General features: G+C 38.3%; 2 protein-coding genes across 2 annotated transcripts; one reads left to right on the plus strand and one right to left on the minus strand.

Moving 5' to 3' along the window:
- The first annotated feature begins 3541 nt into the window (after positions 1 to 3541).
- On the plus strand, positions 3542 to 5531 carry LOC104213413 (probable trehalose-phosphate phosphatase G). Its single transcript, XM_009762908.2, has 3 exons — positions 3542 to 4107; positions 4843 to 4944; positions 5240 to 5531. Exons 1-3 carry the CDS (start codon positions 4042 to 4044, stop codon positions 5390 to 5392), a joined length of 321 nt encoding a protein of 106 aa, XP_009761210.1. The 5' UTR covers positions 3542 to 4041; the 3' UTR covers positions 5393 to 5531.
- A 712-nt stretch (positions 5532 to 6243) lies between these two features.
- Positions 6244 to 7392, minus strand: LOC104213415 (uncharacterized). Its single transcript, XM_070159527.1, has 3 exons — positions 7217 to 7392; positions 6770 to 7107; positions 6244 to 6632 (listed from the first exon to the last, which is right to left on the minus strand). Exons 1-3 carry the CDS (start codon positions 7390 to 7392, stop codon positions 6244 to 6246), a joined length of 903 nt encoding a protein of 300 aa, XP_070015628.1.
- Between the last annotated feature and the right edge of the window lie 12788 nt (positions 7393 to 20180).

A 20180-nucleotide genomic window follows, 5' to 3' on the forward strand; every position in this document is an offset into this window, starting at 1 on the left:
AAAACCACTGGTTCAGGGTTAGAAATTCGAGCTTATATAAATTGTTATATTTGGTATTATCTGATTTTTTTACATGTTTGAGCCTAATGTGCTAAATGCTGCTTTTACCGCTTTGATATTACGTGAACTGTGTATAAACTGTGCCGAAACCCATCTCCTCTCTGAGTCTTCTAAATCATGAAGAAGGGTGTACTTCGTACGACTTCTTTTCTGTATAGTGTCAAATCCCAATTTAGAACGAGGTTCGGACAAGTTGCTAAGCCGGTGAAGCTTCTGTATTCCCGGTACGCTACCCCCCCTCGGCTCGAGCTGTCCGCTCGGGTAAGCCAGGTCTAGAACAAACACCCAGGTTCTGAACCTAGTATAACAAAGCCACATGCCGGATCCCTAGTAGGAACGTTTGTTTGCATCACGTGCATCTGACTTTGGAGGCTCAACACAGGGGTTGGGTCTGTCTAGGACAGGTGCACCAAAAATGAAAATGACCATCCTGATACATCTTACTTGCTGCTACTTGCGCATTTATTCGATTCGGACTTGTGTGTTGACAGATTTTTGAATATCAGGAATATTGTGAAATTGAGGGAAAAAAGAGAGAAAAAAAAAAAGAAATAGCGGTTAGCGAATTGATTGTTTATTTTTGAAAAAAAACAATACACAAATACTGTCAAAACTCTGCCGAAATTTTGAGAAAATGAAAAAAAAATGTCTTATTAGTTTGTTTATTAAAAGCAAAGGAAAAATAGAAGAAAAAAAAAAGTCGTTGTTCTGTCTTGTTTTTCAAAAAATATAGAAAACATAGTTTGTCTTGCCATGAAAATGAAAAAAAAAAGTCTTGTTTTTAAAATGGTTTTTTTTATTATTTTAGTTATTTGTTTATGAAAATGCCAAAAAAAAAATAATAATAAAAAGAGTCGGGCGTTGAAAGTGGTTTGCGTATATATATATATATATATATGTATTTGTTGCAAAAATATTTATCTTGCCAAAAAATCTAGAAAAGTTTTCTTAGACCCCCAATTTTCAAAACAAAAAATCCAAAGATATTTTTCATTATTGACATCTTTAGAAAGTTTTTTTAAATTATTTTTTTAAAAAAATATACATATATATATATATATATAATAAAAATAAAAATCCGAAAATATATTCCGTGTTCTTTCAAAATTGAAATGAAAATTCAAAATTCAAAAAATACTTTTAGAAGCCTTTCTTTCATTGAAGGTAAAATTCCAAAAAAAAAATATTTTCTTAGAAATCCTTCTTTGCAAAAATGCTCCTTCTCTTAGTTCATTTACTTATTCATGATTCGCCCGAACTACGCGGGTTTGATTCTCACCGGATGTGAGATACGTAGGCAACCCTCATCGGGTCCAACCCCACCTTTTGCTAAAATAGCCAAAAATAAAAAAAAATAAAAAAACATGTCAAATTTTAATTCTGTCATAAATAAGCCAGGTGATTCTGTTTTGTCATAAATAGCCGAATGTTCCCGAAAGGGACGTTGGAAGGCTGACTTTGCATAAACAGCCACTTTTTGGGTCATGTTTAGGATTTTTGATCTAGTTGACCCACACAGCCCTATAAATCTTCGTCCCCGAGGCGCTGAAGGGCCGTGTTTGCAACACCAGGTCTTATTGTAATTTGAAAAGAAAGAAAAAGAGTCAGCGGTCGGGTGAATACCGGTTGGATTTTTAGACAAAATAAGCCGAGCCAGCTTCGGCAGTGTCTTAAACCGTTCTTGCCGAAATAGCCTTAGAGTATCTTTCAGTTGTCGAAAGGCTATTTACGTAAAAGAATGGACAAGTTTGTAAAGCGTCATAAAATAATCCTCCCCGGCCTCAAAATTCATGTGAAATTTGGAAGGGGCCACGTTTGCAAAAAATAACCGTTCGGTTGCATTTGTCAAACAGAGAAAGGAAGCTGGCCGTTTGTTTTTGGAATTTGTAAATCTTTTAATTAGAATACGTGGGTTGTTTTATTTTCGAGTTTGTAGGTCATCTTCAAACCTTTGAAACCCAGTTTGTTTAATATGAAAATTGAAAAAAAATGTTTAGTATTGTTTATTTTTTATTGGTCCGAACTACGCAAGGTCTGATTCATGCGGGGTCATGATACGTAGGCAATCTCCATAAGATTCGACCACGACAAAAAAAGCAAAATGAAAAAAGCAAAAAAAGAGAATGAAAAATGAAAAAAGAGAAAAAAAATTAAAAGAAAAAAAATGGAAAAAAGAAAAAAAAAAAGAAAAAGAAAAAAGATGTTGTTAATAATGAGGACCGACTGCGTCCATTCTAACCTGTTTGTTTTGCAAATAAAGTTAAGGTGGTTGGTTTGTGGTAAGCCGGACAATGACACTCAGAATCCTTTACTTGCACCTCATGATACACACTCTGCGGGGATCAGGCCTGATAACAGAAGCACTTGAATCCTATTGGGAACTTGTTGACGGAGGTTGATGATATTGAAGCTGGTAATGGTCTTGGCAGTATTGATGCGAAGCTCAGTGGCTAAGATGCCAGTTTTGATAAAGTGGGAGGACGCTGCGTTCCTTGGTTAGCAAGAGAGAAGCTCGTGGTGGCTTATTTTGTTGTCATTTCTGTTGTTCAGATTATTAGGATTGTAATTCGGATATTGTTTTGTGTCAATATCTTTCCCCTTATCTTTCCATTTTGTCATAGCGGTTTGTTTAAGTTTTGTCCAGGTTGTTTAGAATTTTATTCCGGTTTTTTTTGTTTTTTTTTACCATTTCACCGGTAGTCCAATGCAAAATCCGGTCTTTTATTATTTCCAGTCATCTTTTTGTTTAGTCCTTTTGTCATTTTGTTCAGCGCCGATTCTAGTGACATGTCGTGCGCACACAGTTTGGGCCTAATCTTAGAAGTTAAATCATAAAATCCCGGAAAGGTGATCAGAACCTTTAAATAAAATAAGGACGGTTTGAGAATATTCGGAACTCGAGTCATGTGGAACTAGGGCAAGTTAAACACAAAGAAAACCGTTAAAAGCAAGATTCACCTTTCATGATAATAAGAGTGAGAGTGTCGCCCAACGGTGCTTTAGAAATGACAAAGGAAAAATAAAATGTTTAACATAATTGTCAAGTCCAGCACCATCGGAAGAGACTATAAATCTATGTTCAATTGTGTTGTTTGCACTTGGCATGTTTTGAAGACTGGAATGACGAAGGCATTTTGTTCTGCTACCTAAACACTTTATCCTTCGTTACCCCTTTTGAGCCTTATTTATTTTCTTTCATACCCCTCGTTCGGAATCAGTAGCAACGAAAAAAAAGAAAGAGAGAAAGAAAACAACAAAACGAAAAAAAAGAGGAAAAGAAAAGAAAAGAAAAATGATAAAAAAAAAACAAAGGAAAATCAAATGAAAACAGAGGAAGTGGGAACTACTTTTGACCTGATTCCTCAAAGAGGATACGTAGGCGCTTCACGGCTCGGTCATAGTTTTAAAAAATGAAAAAAAAATCAATTAAGTTATCCCATAAGAGTTCTTTATCTCTTTAGTCATCCAAAACCCTTTTCAATATTTTGCCTTTATCACCTTGCCCCATAGAGTTTGTTCTTCCTTAGGAAACCTCCATAACCACTTCATCAACAGACATTTGTTCTGCTTCCTAAGGTTTTTGATTCCTAATCCACCTTCTCGTTTACTAATAGTCAGCTTCTTCCCGTTAACTAGGTGAAATCCTTTTTTTTCTTTATTTCCATGCCATAAAAAGTTCCTTCTCAGAGCCTCCAGTCTATTTTCTACACTTGTAGGTAGAGGAAATGAGGACATCATGTAGGTAGGGAGAGTATCTAGCATAGAGTTAATAAGTACTAGTCTACCTCCCAAAGAGATATATTGTGTTTTCTATCTAGCTAGATTTTTCTTACATCTTTCCAAAACTCCATTCCAAATTTCTTTGGATTTGCTTTTTTCTCCCAAAGGCATTCCCAGATAGATAGTTGGAATTGTGCCAATTTCTCCTCCCAAGATGTTTGTCAGCATCTGAATATTAAGTACCTCATTAACTGGCAAAATATGGCTTTTTCTCCAATTAATGTGAAGACCAGACACGGCTTCAAAGAGGATGAGGATAATCCTAAGGTACTTTACTTAACTCTCTTCTATTCCACAAAAAATAAGGGTATCATCTCCATATTGAAAGTGAGTTATTTCTAACCTCTCATCTTGATTATTTGCAACATTGAATCCCTTAATCCACCAACTACTGTGAACAGTCTTCAACATATTGTTCAAACCTTCCCTAGCTAGTATGAAAAGGAAAGGTGAAAGGGGGTCACCTTGTCTCAAGCCCCTTTGAGAAGGGAAAAACCTTACTGGAGATCCATTAATCAAAAATAGAGAACCTAACAGTACTGATACAAAATTTTATCCAGCTGATCCACTTCCTTCCAAACCCCATCTTATGGAGAATTCCCAGGAGAAAATTCCAATTGATATGATCATATGCTTTCTCGATATCTAGCTTGCACATTATTAGTGACTCCTTCTCCTTAGTCCTAGAGTGTATACATTCATTAGCAATCAATACTAGGGCTGCTTATCGGGCAGATTGGGCAGTTATTTACTCTTAACGGTTTGACTTATTAGTTATTGGCTTTTAAATGTATTAATCCGCTAGCCACCTGATAAGATATCGGGCGGATTGATATTGGTTTAGCTCTTATCGGGTGGTTTATCGGCCTAATTCAATCAAAATAAAATAAAATTTAATAAACTAGAGGAAGAAGGGTTTATTAGTTTTGTGCTAAAAGAAAATTATTGCTATTTGTGGCAGCGCCCGATATAAAACAGTGTTTTCAATTTATGCTCAAGCAGGTTTTTAGATCTCTTGTTGAGATCACAAAAGGCATCACGGCAGCAAAGGTTGAGAACAACAAATTCTGTGTTTCTGTACACTATCGTAACGTAAATGAGAAGGTATGCATTGTTAATTTGGTTTAAAATCCAAGTGAAAGATTATGTTACTCTTCTTTACCTGTCAGAAGGTTCTTATCCCTTCTTGTTTTGTGCTTGCGTAAATTATAACAAAGTTGGTCAATTATTAGAGAATCTGTTGATGAACTGTTAAAACACTACCCACGTCTGCGATTGACACATGGCCGAAAGGTACCCATCTGAGCCTGCTTCTGCACTGCACTTTGCATGGCAGCAGGAAAGTTACTGTCTTGTTATATTTAACTCCTCTAATTGTCTGCTCCATAACCTTCTTCAGGTTTTAGAAGTCAGGCATGTGCTTAACTGGGACAAGGGGAAAGTTGTTGAGTTCTTACTTGAATCATTGGGTGAGTGGTCTTTGACTGTTTTATGGAACTGTCCTGAAGGTTTTAAGATGTGTTATCAGTTGAATCCTATTCATAGCAAGTGAAAAAAATAAAACTAACATAATATACATTTTCTTTTGTTTTGAGGTAAATTATTCACTTGATAGAGTACGGGAGGAAGAAGGATTTTTGATTATATATATATATATATATATATATGGATAAGAATAAATTTTATATGTATATGTATATTCTTAACGGGTTAACAAATTATCCGTTAAGAAAATTGAATAATCCGTCCCCAAACCGATAAGCCGTTAGTAAAAAAAATTCAATTTGTTCCCCGTCATTAACCCGATACCAATAAGCCATTAAGTTTCGGTTCGGTTTTTGGTTTCGGTTCAGTTTTGAACACCCCTAATCAATACAACATCTGTGATTTGTTTCCCTTTAATGAAAGCCATCTGATGTAAGTCAACTAGTTTGTGCATCACTTTCTTAAGTCTTTCGGTGAGAATTTTAGAAATCAACTTGTATATTCTTCCTAGTAAGCTAATAGGCCTGAAATCTCTTAGCTCCTTTGCTCCATTCTTTTTAGGAATCAGAGTCACATAGGTTGCATTAAAGATTTTCTCAAACATCTCCTGAGAATGGAAGTTCTGAATAGTTGCCATGATGTTTGTCTTCACCACCTCCCAGCATTTGACGAAGAATCCCATAGTGTACCCATCTATTCCAGGGGCTTTGTCTATTGCACACAATTTCAAACAGTGCAATACCTCTTTTTCTTCAAAATGATTATGCAAAGCTTGTTGTTCTTCTTATGAGATTGTAGGGCAATTGGTCATGCTACAGGTAGGTCTCCAACCCTCAGTCTCTGAATACAACTTAAGTTAAAAGTCAGTAATCTCTTTCTTAATAGTTTCAGGCTCGTCAATGATCTGCCCTTCCACTATCAGGTTGTCAATAGTATTGTTCCTCTTATGCACATTAGCAATTTTTTTTGGAAAGACTTAGTGTTCTTGTCTCCCTGTTTGAGCCATAATACTCTAGATCTTTGCCTCCATTCTATTTCTTCCTTTATGGCATACTCTTCAAATTCTATGAAGAGTCTAGCTTTCCTGGCTCTTTCCTCCTGATTTAGGTCCCTTTGTTGCTTAATAGCATCCAGTTCAGTTATTTGATTCAGTATAACAGCTTTCTCCCTCTCCAGATTGCCATAGCTACTAAGACTCCGCTCTTTCAGCTTTCCTTTAAGAGCTTTGAGTCTGCAAGCAAGGATATAGTCGGGTCTTCCTTCTATCTCAAGAGAAGTCCACCAATCTTGAACTCTGGCAGTGAAACCTGCAGCCTCCAACCACCAATTTTCAAACTTGAAATAGGATTTAGTTTGCTTCCAATTCCCACATTGCAAGAGTAAAGGGGTGTGAACTGAGCAAACTCTGGAAAAATCTCTTGCCTAATATTCCTGAAACACCCACTCCATTCCACTGATATGAGAAATCTATCAATTCTAGAGGATGTCTCTTGTCTGCCTCCGATGGCCCATGTGTAATTTCCTCCTTCCATCTGAAGGTCAATTAGCTCCATATCCTCAATAAAATCTGAAAATTCTGTCATTGCTCTAGTGAATCTAGTGCAATTTCTTTTTTCAGAAGGAAATCTGATTATGTTGAAATCTCCGGCAACCACCCAGGGTCCAAGAAAGAGACCCCTTACAGCCCCAATCTCCCACCACACTTCCTGCCTTTCTCTATCACAATTTGGAGCATATACCCCTGTCATATGCCAACTAAAATCTTGGGTTTGTGACTCAAACCTGCAGGTTAGAGAATAAGAGCCTGTAGCTATCACCTCCCCCTTCGATACTCTACTATCCCATAACATTAAGATACCCCCGAGTACAACTAGCCTCCAATTGCATAAACCTAATTCCCCTGTTACCCCATAGTTGATAAACCATCTCTTCTATATCTCCTTCTAATTTTGTCTCATGAAAGCAGAAAGTATCGGCTTCCCATTTGGTAATCAGGCTACCAGCCACCCTCCTCTTCTTTCTACGGCTCAATCCCCTCACATTCCAAGAAATAATCTTGATATTCATTGATCCACAATTGATGTTTCTTTTCCCCTGTTCCTTGCCCCAGTGCTTTTGAATTTCATGCCAGAGATCAAGCCTTTGAGATCATTGTTGCATTTTCTCTTGGGAATCTCCATGTTACTGACTTCTGCTTGTTGTCTCTTATTTTGCCTGCATCTGTCAATTTTCATGAATAGGGCCAAAGCTTCCTTTTAGCATCCTTGAAATTCAACTCCAAATTGCTTGCTAAGTTTCAAAATGTTTTGATGGACCCATAAAGATGCATCTATCTCCCCCTCTATCTCCTCTTCTTGCACATGTATCTTTAAAGGTTCTGCCTCCTCAACAGATCAAAGATTAGTCTCTGTTGTATCAAACATTTGCATGTTGCTTCTATCTTCCCCTGCCTCAAATTGAGTGGCCCTACCTTCAATGTTGGTCATGGCATCTTCAAAATCATTAGCCTCTTCGTGAATGGCCATCTGATTAAGTGACTGAAGTTGAGATGGAGCAGTTTCTCTCTCTTCATTTTTTGATTCTGCAGAGATTGGAGAAATATTAGGAACAGAAGTGTTTGCCTCTATTTCCACCAATATTGGGTCTAATGTATTAGAGGAAGGCATAATGTTCTGGGCTATTAGTAAAATTTTGGCCTCATTAAATAAAAATGAGCCCAAATTTTCTCCTTGCTTCTTGACTTTTTTTAAGTGTTGTTGGGCTGGTCCATGACCCATATTCTTCCTGGCCTTATTCTCAGGCTCCCATATACCCTTTCCTAGATCACTTATACAATTTAAAATGGGCACAGTAATAGAGGTTCCCATGTGCCCTTCCCTGTCTAAAGTACAGCTGTGGCTATCACCTCTGTTAGAATAGGGCTCTTTTGCCCACTGGTTTGAACCAAACCCCCTCCCTTCATCTTCTTAGACTGAAACCCTCGTCAGCGATTTGCACCAAATGGGGAAAGTAAAATCTAAACCCTTATCTGATATCGTCACCTCCTTTGGAACATCACCCCCATCTCCTTTGATTTTAATTCTCGCCCATTTCAAATGATTTTTAAGAGAAGTTTCCTCCTCTGTTTCCAGCCAACCTCCACAGTGATCTCCGATGGCTCTGAAAATTTTTTCAGTCCAGAAGTGCAACGGCAGATCTATGGCTCTAATCCATGTCCATTCTCTTTTTTTCTGGAAGGAGCAGAAGCCGGCAGTCGGCGACCACCATTCTAGAAGGATTTTTGCTTGCTTCCATCTCCATTCTCCTTGAAGAACGTGTTCCGCCATATGTTTGTTTGGAAACTAGAAGAGAAATCTGGATTCACCCATCTCGTACACATTGATTCCAAAACCATTTTTCCAGGAACTTACCGACCACCTTCGAATATCAGTGAGAGTAGGTTTCTCAGCCAGTCCTACGTCAAAGCTACCAACAACACTTCTGCCCAATAGACCTTCATGATCATTTACAACACCACTAGAAATCGATATTTTGTTGTTAGGACCTTTTGTAATATGAACTTCATTGGACGCCTTCGTCTGCCATTTGCTGGCTTTGACAAACTCTGTATATGAAAATTTGGGATCTATCTTCCTGGCCCCATTTGTCATAAAGCCTCCTATATCTGCATTAATGAATCTTCTGATCTTTAATGCAATATTATGCCATCCCGAATTTAATGCAACTTCAGGAATAATAGTTACGGATCTTTTCGTAGTCTTTCCTTCAATTCAATACGGGAGTTTGGACCGTAACACGATGTTTTCTTACTCTTTAATTATATTTGTCTTGACTTCCTCCATGATTATGGAGTAGTTTCCCTCAAGATTTGACAAATATGGTATTTTGACCGATATTTGTAGATTTTAACTCCAGTTCTTTACTTGAATTCGTTTGCTCTGAATTGTTTGTAACTTTATTCACCAGTTTATTTAATTGAAAGAGAAATATTGTGGTAATTATCTTGCATTAATTTGTTTGATTTGATCCGGTGATTCCCTTAAGTAATTAAAAGAGCTTGTTGAATTATTGATTAAATCAAGTTAGGAGAATATTCGAGAGACGTTTTCCTCAACACCAATCAATTAACGCATGGTTGCATATTTTCATAGTGCTTATATTAGTTCTCCTCCTAGAGTTAAGATTTAATTGAGAGAAGAGTCTTGACTACACGTTTGAACTAATCATCGAGTGAATATGTGAGAATCATTAGAACATTAGAGTGAATTGAACAATAGTTGGATCCCAAATAGCTATCTTTTACCTATATTTCATGTCACGACCCTTATTTCTCCCATTAATATTTTAATGTTGCTCAATTCTTGTCTTCCAGTGATCAATTATAATTGTTTTAGTTTCATAATTAATTTTAGTTATTAATCATCCCAACCAACGTGTTAATCATCCTAAATAGCGTTAAGCTAGAAATTACTTGAACATTGATTAAATCCAATCTCTATGGAGATGATAATCATAACTATACTATATTTGGCTAACGAGCATTAATTTCGTGTAGTGTTTTGCGCTCGTCAATAATATGAGTTAAATACTACTTTATATGGTTATATATTATATTTTGAACACCATTAACACAGCTTAGTGAGGCAGTCCAGCGGTTCAGGGTGTTCAAAGTGACGTGTTGTTCACGGGTTCAAAGATCTGCTTATTTTATTTGCCAAAATTAAACGGAGACCACCATGTATGGTCTATTTAATTGTTTTTCAATCTAAAAAAATTTCTAATAAAATAACTATAAAACTTAAGATTTGTGTAGAAAAAAAAAAGTAATCTTAAAAGTAATTTTTTAACTAAAAATTATTTTTTAAAATAAATTTTATAATTTAAAAGTCCAACAAAAGATTTCTTCAACAAAAGCTCTCTGCAAATTAGAAATCCTCTCGACCCTCTCTTTCCTTTGGTTTTATGCTTACTTTTATTAATAAAATTTCTATTATTTTCTTTTTGTTATTTTAATTTTGGCTTATAAAATTATCGTTCTATTAAAGTTTTTTTAATTGTTTAACTAAATATTGTGTAGTTTAATTTAAAAAATTAGTACACTATTTATGAACAAAAAAATTTATTGAAATGTTTAATGTTTGAATATCGTTGACTAAATTTTTCCCTACCCCTCAAGTTAGCACAGATCAGTGGTTTTTCGTGTTATGTAACTTAGGGCGGTCGTTTTTGGTCCTCCATCACATCACGCAAAAAATCTCCATTGCTAATCATTTCGTGCAATACACATATAATATCTTATTTTGTAGTATATCAATTAATAATTCTAAAGTCAAAAACAGATACAATTATACACAAATTTTTATAAGAACTTAACTATCACCATAACTTCAAATAATTTTGTCGTTGTGGTCCTCCGTCACATCAGGCAATAATAATATCTATTCTTAATCTTTCGCGTGCGAAGCACAGAAGATATCTTAATTTTTTTTTTAAACATAAAAGGTACTTATATTAATAATAACTTAGGGTACGTGACCCGTCGCACTATCGTTATTACACATGCTACGATGGGCTAAAGTTATGCCTTCTAAGGCATTGTCATTACCTAATGCAGCCATATTACAAGACATTTCAGTTGAACATTTTCTTACATAGACAAAACCATCCTATTTTTGTGATAGGCATCTATTACAAATTCAGGTGGTAAAACAAAGGAACATAACTTATTATAGCTAGTTTGCATAAGAGCTGCTTTTGCCAAAAGATATGCTACCATGTTCCCCTCGCGGAAACTATGCTTCATTGTGATCTCCCCTTGTAGCGTTGCCTTCTCCATTAACCACCTGCATTCATAGATTAAATTGTTGCAAGTTGGATAATCATCGTAAAGAAAACGTATGACCTTAGTGGCATCTGTTTCTACTTCAACTGGGAAGATTTTTTCCTGATAATTAGTTGAAGTTCATGTCGTAATGCTTGTAGTTCCGCTTGGATTGTTTGTCACGCCCCGAACCTGAGAGCGAGACCGGCACCTGGTGCCTCACCTATCCTTACTTACCAACTTGCGACTAAGGAACTCTGGACATATGATGTCATATTTTGGCCATGGGCCACATTGCAAGACAACTGCAAATGCTGACTAAATATCAATATAAAGCTGGGCCAACAAGGCCGTCTTAATTATTGCAGCTGACAAACCAACCAAATGTATATATAAGGCCTACAAGCCCAACATACTGCACTAACTAACAGAATATGTCTACAAGCCTCTACTGATGGATACACTGTGATCGGAACAGCTCTCCCAACTACTTATAACATATGTACATATATACACAAGATGTGCATAAAGCTCTAGACCCAGCAACTCCAAAAGGCATGGAGCTTACCGATCAAGCTGAACTCGGGCAACACTTAATGAGGAGGTCTACCCGTCTATCTGTCTGAACCTGCACGCATGAAATGCAACACCCCTAGAAAAAGGACGTCAGTATGAAATAATGTACTGAGTATGTAAGACAGTATACTAAAAGCTGAAACTGAACTGATAATATAATAACTGAAAGAAACTGGGAGTCAAAGAAAATCTGAAGATATGCTCATCTGTTGATACTGACTCAACTCTCTCAATATAGTGAGTAAAATAGTTGTCCAGCCTTATAAGGCTCGGTATGTATATATATATCTCTACTCTGTCGTAGTAGGCTTGCTCATAAGCGCTCGGCCATACTAAGCTCTGTATCTCGACCAACCGGGCTCGCTCATAGGCGCTCGACCATAGTAGGCTCGGTATATATCTTACCATCTTATCAGAGGTTGACCAATAGGGGCCTGCCCATTGATTATAGCTCGATTGTAATGAAAATACTGTAATACTGTATATATAAACTCTCTGCTCTCTTGACTGGAAGAGGGAATACTCAAATGAATATGAAATCCCGATAAAGAGGATATTGTAACTTACAAAACTAGAAAAATATACGTAAAGTTTGTGATACGAATTTTTCTTTATGCCTCGTTATCAAACTCATGTATTTACAAGATCATGCCAAAATGAAGGAAAAGCTTAGCCTTAACATAGCTGGAGTAGGGAAAAGCTCGTGTGATATTTTTGAGAAGGTTTACACCGTAATCCCTTAAAGTTGTAAAATCTCTGCGCGATCTATTAACGATCTGTACCCTTCTATGTTAGCTTCAATTTGCTTTAATGATGGCTTCTGGTGATGTTCTTGATGGCTTCAAAGAGTCTCATGGAGAGCTTTTTTCATTTCATCAAATGTAAGATATATGAATTCATTATTTTGCTAAAGGTTATGAAGCCTTTCATGGTTTTCAAGACTTATATCTCAACTAGTTGCCATCTATTTAAAAATGACTCTTAATCATGAATTATGACTAAGAGTCATACGGTTGGTGTAGTGGCTTGTTGCCCGTAGGGTTTTGATATTATCCAACAATCAATTAATTTAATTAGGTAATATACCGCTGCCCGGTAATTAACAAATTATCAGCATAATTAAGAATTGTCTCAAATTACATAAAATTTTACTTATTTTTAATACACTTTATACATCCTGCTATCATGGTCATATGGTACCTTGTATGATACTAGTCCGAAAATCTCGGATATTATCGCTCGGCCCGTATTTTATCCCAATATGCAAAACTTGGACGAAATGTTTTTTCTTTAACTTGCTTCCCCTCTCACCTTCACGAATTTACTTATCACTTATTTAAAATAGTATAATCCTTATAATCTCCAAATGATCTTTTTCTTGGACTAATGGGAATGTCCTTACGACAAATTCAACGTGCAATACTACATGGCGCAATATCGTCGTAATTTAATACTGCAAGGCGTAATATCGTCGTAATATTGTGGGGCGTAACATCGACGCTGTTGCATGTATTCTTTTTTGAAATAGTCCATTCTGCATTGGACTTTGTTGTTACGTATGGCTCTGCTGATTCCCCCTTGAAGATAGTTGCTCCTAAAGGCACCATCAATGTTGATCTTATACCAACCCATTGGAGGAGCCTGCCACTTAACATTAATGTTTAATTTTATGCTATTAATCGTAGCCCTAGACGTAAGTAGGTTGTATTCAACAGCTTGGTCAACAACCTTTTTTGTATTGATATGGTTGGTGATATTGTTTTGGTTGCTGTGATTTCTGTTGTTCCAAATTGCCCATAGGGCGAACGGGAATATATCATCCTATGTTATGAATTTATTAATCTTAGTTAGATTTACATTCCTAAGAAGGTCAACCCAGTGAGTTGTATGCATTTTGGGGTTAATAGTCACTCTCATTGATTGCCAAAATGATTGAGTGATGGTACATTCCTAGAAGATATGGTTTATAGACTAATTGGTGTCTTTACATATTGGCCAGTTAGGGTCTATATTAACATCAATTTTTCCTAGGTAAGCTTTAGTAGAAAGACATTTGTGGTAGCATTTCCATATAAAAAATTTAATCTTATTAGGTCCAAGATCCAATTGAAATTGAGGCTTGGAGATGTTTGCTCATCAATTAGCTTGTAGCGTGAATTTGTGGAGAGCACACCATTAGGGTTTATACTCCATATGAGATTATTGGGAGGTCTAATGTGCCTATTGGGGTTTAAATCATTGATGTTAGTAATAATACTGTCACGACCCAAAATCCACTAAGGGTGGTGATGGCGTCGGACATCGCTGTCAGGCAAGCCAACCAAAATACTTAATTAAATTCTCGTTTTAATAATTTTGAAAACTATGATTTTCCTTCAATTTTACCAGTAAAAGATAATCGTTTCAAATCGAATATAAATGTTAAGCAGTTAATACAAGATACCCCATAATCATCACAGAACTCGGAGTCACAAGTGCATGAGCATTTACTAGGGAATGACGTAAAATACAGTAATTGTCCGGAATACAAGTGGACAGAAATGAAAATACAGTACAATACTCTAAAGGAGACTCTGCTGGCTGCGGGCCGTCTCGATAATTGCAGCTCACGTAAGTCTTCATATCAACTATGCCGCTATGCCACTAAGCCACTAGCCACATATGAATATGTGCAACAAATATGCATAGCAAGTGTAGTATGAACACGAAAATTGGTCACGCCCAACAATGCCTTATAAAAAGGACAATGCGGTCGTTGCAAATATAATCCGGTTTACAAGTCCGGAGTCGAATCCCATAGAGAGTTAACCTATCAATCACAATCTTTAGACTCACTAAACTCTTCAGAACCAGCTTCCCAAATGTTTGAATCACAAGTTGATGGTTTCTTTAGTAACTAAGATTGCAAGTAAATTAAACAGGCTGTAAACTAAAACGCTAAGGTTGTAAACAATGATGAGATAAAGCTAAGGTAAAGATTTCCCCTATTGATGGAATCCCTTCTGTTTATACTTCATACAAATGTACCAACACTTCTCTATCAATCATGAACGCTCGTCTTACCATAAATCTCTCCCGAGTAATCACAGTAATATACTATTGCACACTCCCGAGATACACTAGCTAGCTTTAATTAACACAGTTCACTTAAGATTGCACCCAAGGCTTCGTTATCCCTAATCCCGCCTTTAAACCCGCAGTTATAGATTCCTCTTATACTTTAGGAGTGGTGTTATTCAACAATAACCTAAATATGCACTCTCTCCCGAGTTATGCACACTAAATAGGCACAGCTAATTGAGGATCCTGTCAATTAACTACAACAAGAACATAGTTGAATAAATAAAGATTGAAACTAGCAATTTGTATTCACATAAACAAGAAGTTCATCCCCCAATAGGTTCCATCAAAACCTTAGACAAAGATTTAGCTACTCATAACTATGGGTAAACAAACTAAGATAAGATTCATCATAAACTAGCAATAGAAATCAAAGAAAAGAAGAAAGATGTTTTTGGGTGATCTCTCACAATGGTTTTTCTTCCTAAGAAACTCTAAAAATCAATACATGCCTCTCTTGGGCGAAGTCTAGTGTTTAAAATAGGGTTTTGGGCTAAAAATCCCGTGTTTTGCACTTTAGTCCCTGAAATTTCCGCCACCTGCCGCGGTTCTGCCGCGGTCGCGGTGGAACTGCGGCCAAACAGCTCCTCTGAATCTCCTTCTGTCCACGAGCATCCGTCACCGCGGTTCTGCCGCGGTAGCGGTGGAACCGCGACAGATTCATTTTTCTGATTCTTCAGCCTGTTTTTGCGTGGTTCACTTGGGACATTTCACGGTTGGCCTCTCTTTCTTCATTTTTTTGACTCCAAAAGTGCTCCCTAGCCTTCCCTAGTCATATATAACCTGCAAATCATGAAAAGCACTAATAAGAGCATTTTGTTATCACTTTTATTATTAAAACTATGCAAGAAGGCGGTTATTTAGGGCCTGAATATAGTTAAATTCACCTATTATCAACACCCCACACTTAAACCCTTGCTCGTCCTCGATCAAGCTAAACCACACTTAAAAGCCTAACCATTTGATGCTTTACCCCAAATATGTCACACCCACCATTTTGACGGAACAACCTAAGCAATGTGCCGGTCATACCCCAGATGCAGACTCTACTGCCATGACACACTTGCGCTCACTCTAGTTACTCTAACAGAGGTGAAGACTTACTTTTCCTTCCCGAGTCACATTCCCTCACATTAAAAAGTCTGAGAGAAGTTCCACACGCATAAAATTCAAACACAAGGAACTGAAGATAGAAAGAATTCACTCACTCTCAGCAAAGAACATTCACATGCCGCACAGACACACCATAAGCTTGCCCCTAGTGTAGTACTCTACTAATCGAGCTGTTTTAGTCAAAGATCAAGAGGTCTTTATTTGGTTGTAATGTAGGCTAAAGGACGGGTAGGATACATTTGGATGTAGTGACTAACCTCCCTAAGCACTTTTAATACACACTTCCTGTTATCTCAATTTCCCTGCTCAGCCCAATCATTCCTCCACATTTTTTTGTTTCACAGGTGACCCCTACTTTCCTTTAGGTGCAACTGGCTTTTTTTTTGTTTTTTTTAAAATACCAGTGCACCATTCAAATAATTCATTCCTGATTCCCCATTTTTTTCGCTAACTCCCTACCACCCCACACTTTGACTTTTGTATGTTCTTTAGTGATTCAAGTGTTTTTCGGAGGTATAGGTTCAAACAATCAGCTATTCAAACACATGGATATAGGTCATTATAGGGTTATCAGAGAACAGGCTTCAGGCTCAAAGGGGTTAACTATGGCAATATAGACAGGTGGATTCACCATTATATGTAGGCTTACACAAAGAAATGTCTCAATCATCTCTAAAACCCAACAGCTTCTATTTCGCTTTGCAAACACACAGGGTAAGTTCTAGGTATCGCACGCACGCACAAAATGCAAGTAAAATCTCACACACACTTAGCATGTAACTCGTTCGGGATCAGTCTATCAACACACTCATACGAGCGTTCAAGCAAAGCAAGATGTGCAAAATTAAGGCATAGATTTACAAGTCCACAACTGAGCCTAGACGTCATACTCTCAGGTTCATTTTGGTTGATTGCAGGTGTGTACATCAGAGGTAGCATTCTAGCCTTTACCCATCTTAGTCTTAACTACAAAAGAAAAATCCACCTAACCCGGTTCAAGAAAAACCCTTGGAAAAGAACCGTGGCCAAAAGAAAAACCAACGGGGACTTATTATACTACCTGAAAATAAAAATAAATAAAATAAAAAAATCTTCATGGACTACTTCCCTCAAGAGTACTGTCCCAGTGGTCCATCCTCAGGAAGAGTCCTCTACCTATAAATTTGTTTTTTTTTAAATATATATCCGACTTGGACCCTCAAGAGACCCGTCGACAAGTGTTCGTCGTTGGGCCAAGTCAGACTCCTAATATAATTACAGGCAATTATATACAGCAACATCAATTTCATGCTACAACACACACAATGTCTATGTACAGTACAAATATAACTAGAGCAAGTCTCCCACCCCACACTTAAAATCATGGCATGTCCCCATGTCATATCAAGAAAGTAAAGAGCAGAAGGGTAAGAAGACTTCCCTGAGACTCAATCAGAGTCGGAGACTGTGCTGGGGTCTACATGGCAAGCTCTCCCCAAAGCACGGAACCAGGCCATGAACCTATTCTTAGACCGGGCCTGCCTCTGAGACATGACATCCATCCGTGTGTGTAGGCTATCCACTGAGGTGCGGAGATCCGCGACCTCTTCCTCCATGGAACACAGCATAGGCCTGGTAGACTGAGATCTGGCAAAGCCTGCCCCAGTATGGGGGTGCCGAGAGGGTCCGACACTGTCAAGAGATCTCCTGGACGGTGCAAAAGGAACCGGGTCATCAGCCTCATCATCTAGCACAATTGTTGTACGTGTGCCCCTGCCCACTCTGATGCGTAAAGCTCGGAATGGTGCTTCAGGTGCCAATGCTCCATCATCAGGATCAGTGGGGACCCTCCTCCGCAAGCACAGTGCAGTCACCAAGGAAGGGAAGTAAAATTCCTTTGACAGCAGCGGTCCCCGCAGGACCATTTCGTCACCAATTACTTGTGCTGCATCAAAATCCTTCTTCGTCACGAAACACTAAGTTAATAGGGCTCTGTTGAAGTTCACGTCTGTGGTGTTTCTGGAGGGCATGGACCGGCTGTAATGACAGGACCGCGGACCGGAACCTCAACGGAACGGAACCTCGATCGGCTCTTCACCTCGGTACACTCTACCATCTCTCTCATTCCCGAACTACACGTGGCCTGATTCCTGTATAACCAAGGATATGTAGGCAGCTCAGATACCAGGGCTCGGTCACATTCCCTCCCTTTCCTTAAGTGTAGTCCGTCCAAGTAATGGTCGGGTCAAAAACACGTCTAGTCGTTCTTTGTCGGAAAACTCTTCGTGTTTCCAGTCAAAGAGGGGCAGCTGTAAGCACGTGATTTTTGACCCTCCCCGAGAATTTTCACATTTTTAGCGTGAATATGTGAAATTGGGTCTAGTATAGCTATTTTAACTATTTTTACTTTATTTCGTTGCAAAAAGAAAAATTTCAAAAAATATATATATAAATTTTAGTTTATGTATCTCTCATAAACTTGAAAAATACAAAAATTGCACTTTATTTTTGTACTTTATATAATTTCGAAAATTACAAAAAATATAGTTCTATTAAGGTTTTATAGTCATTTTTAACTTTGAAAAATACAAAAATATTACCTCATATTTTATCTTAATATTTAAAAACGAAAATTACAAAAAATAGTTTTATTAATATTTTGTAGCTATTTTAAATCTTGAAAAAATATTTAAAAAAAAGATATAGTTTTGTTTAAATACTAGTCTTATTTTTGGTAGTTATTTTACTTACATAGGACTAGTTAAGCAACGTGTTCCTATTTCTCGGGTCCGGGCAAAAGAATAATATTCGGGTTCAAACTACCCGGTTTTAGGCCTAATTTTCGGACCTAGCCCATAATAAACCGTGTCCAGGACACGTGGGGAACCCCACCACGCGTGGGGGACATATGCCTTGAACCCCACCACGCGTGGGGCTCATTTTTATGGGCATTGTGTTACAAAACACGGACAGAAAGCCAAAGAAAAGGGGGACTTTGGAATTTTTTTGAAAAATAACTGTGGAATCGTCTCCTTCCTCCTTTTGAAAACCAGGGACTCCCCCACGACCAAAACACTACTTCCCCGCGTCCAAAAACCATAAACAAACCACCATTGTTGTCCACCCCCGGCTCCTCCCAACTCCGTCGACCACGACCCTCCTCCTCCCAAATACCACCCCGTCACCTTCCCCAGCTCCCTCTCCGCCATAACCACCAGCCCCACCATCATCAAAAAAACCACCCAACACCACCCGTCCCCTCCAACTCCGTCAACTGCTCAAACGACCATAACCATCGCCAAGAACCTTCACTCTCTCACGTCCGAAACAGAAAAAAAAAGATCACCATCGTCTTCCTCCCTTCCTCAAGACCGAAAAACCCTAGCGGAACCCTACTGACCCAAACCAGCGAAACCACCTCCTTCCTCACCCAAACCAATCGAAAACCCTACTCCAACACCAAACAGGCCCGTCACCGTCCCCTAGACCTTGCTGTCGCCACCAGCTTCGTCGCACCCCCCGTCCAGCAAAACCACCAAACCAGTCGCCCTCACGTCCAAAAACCAGCTCAACACCACCACCAAACGTCACTGCCCCAAACAGCCCGTCGCACTCCCCTCGTCGACCACCGTCTGAACCAAACAACCCCACTCACCCAACGCCGGAACCACCATCGAACAACCCTTCCATCAGCTCGTTCACTAGTCCGGCAGCTTGCTCGACACAGCTGCTTCCGCCTCCTGCTTTGCCCCCTTCCAGCCTCATCGACCACTACCTGAACGACCTTCCATAGCTCCTCCTTCTTCGCATCCAAACGACCCCTTTCTGTTGCATTTCTCGAGCCAACCTGCTGCGTCGAAAAATCCAGCAGCAGCTAACCTCTCGAAAGATCCAGCAGCAGCAACAGTTTTTGGCCAAGCTTTCTATTTCATCGAGGTCGTCTTTGGTTCGTCGAGGTCCGGTACGTCGAGGTTGTTTGTCCGAGGTTGGTTGTTGAGTTTGCTGCAGAGTTTTGGTCCATGGCTCTATGCATTTCTGTTTATTCAGGTTAGTAAGCCTCGATGTATTGGGTAAAGAAATTTTACGTTCAATGTTCGAAGTTGCAATATATCGATTGATATGATAATTTTCTGCTTATGTTTCACCGTATGCATTTTAGTTCATTTTTGTGTTATGTTATTATCGTTTACTTGATGTCATTTGATTTAGTTGTATTAGTAGTCCTAAGACACAGTTTGACGTTGAT

The sequence above is a fragment of the Nicotiana sylvestris genome, chromosome 10 (assembly GCF_000393655.2).
Source record: "Nicotiana sylvestris chromosome 10, ASM39365v2, whole genome shotgun sequence".
Taxonomy (NCBI): domain Eukaryota; kingdom Viridiplantae; phylum Streptophyta; class Magnoliopsida; order Solanales; family Solanaceae; genus Nicotiana; species Nicotiana sylvestris.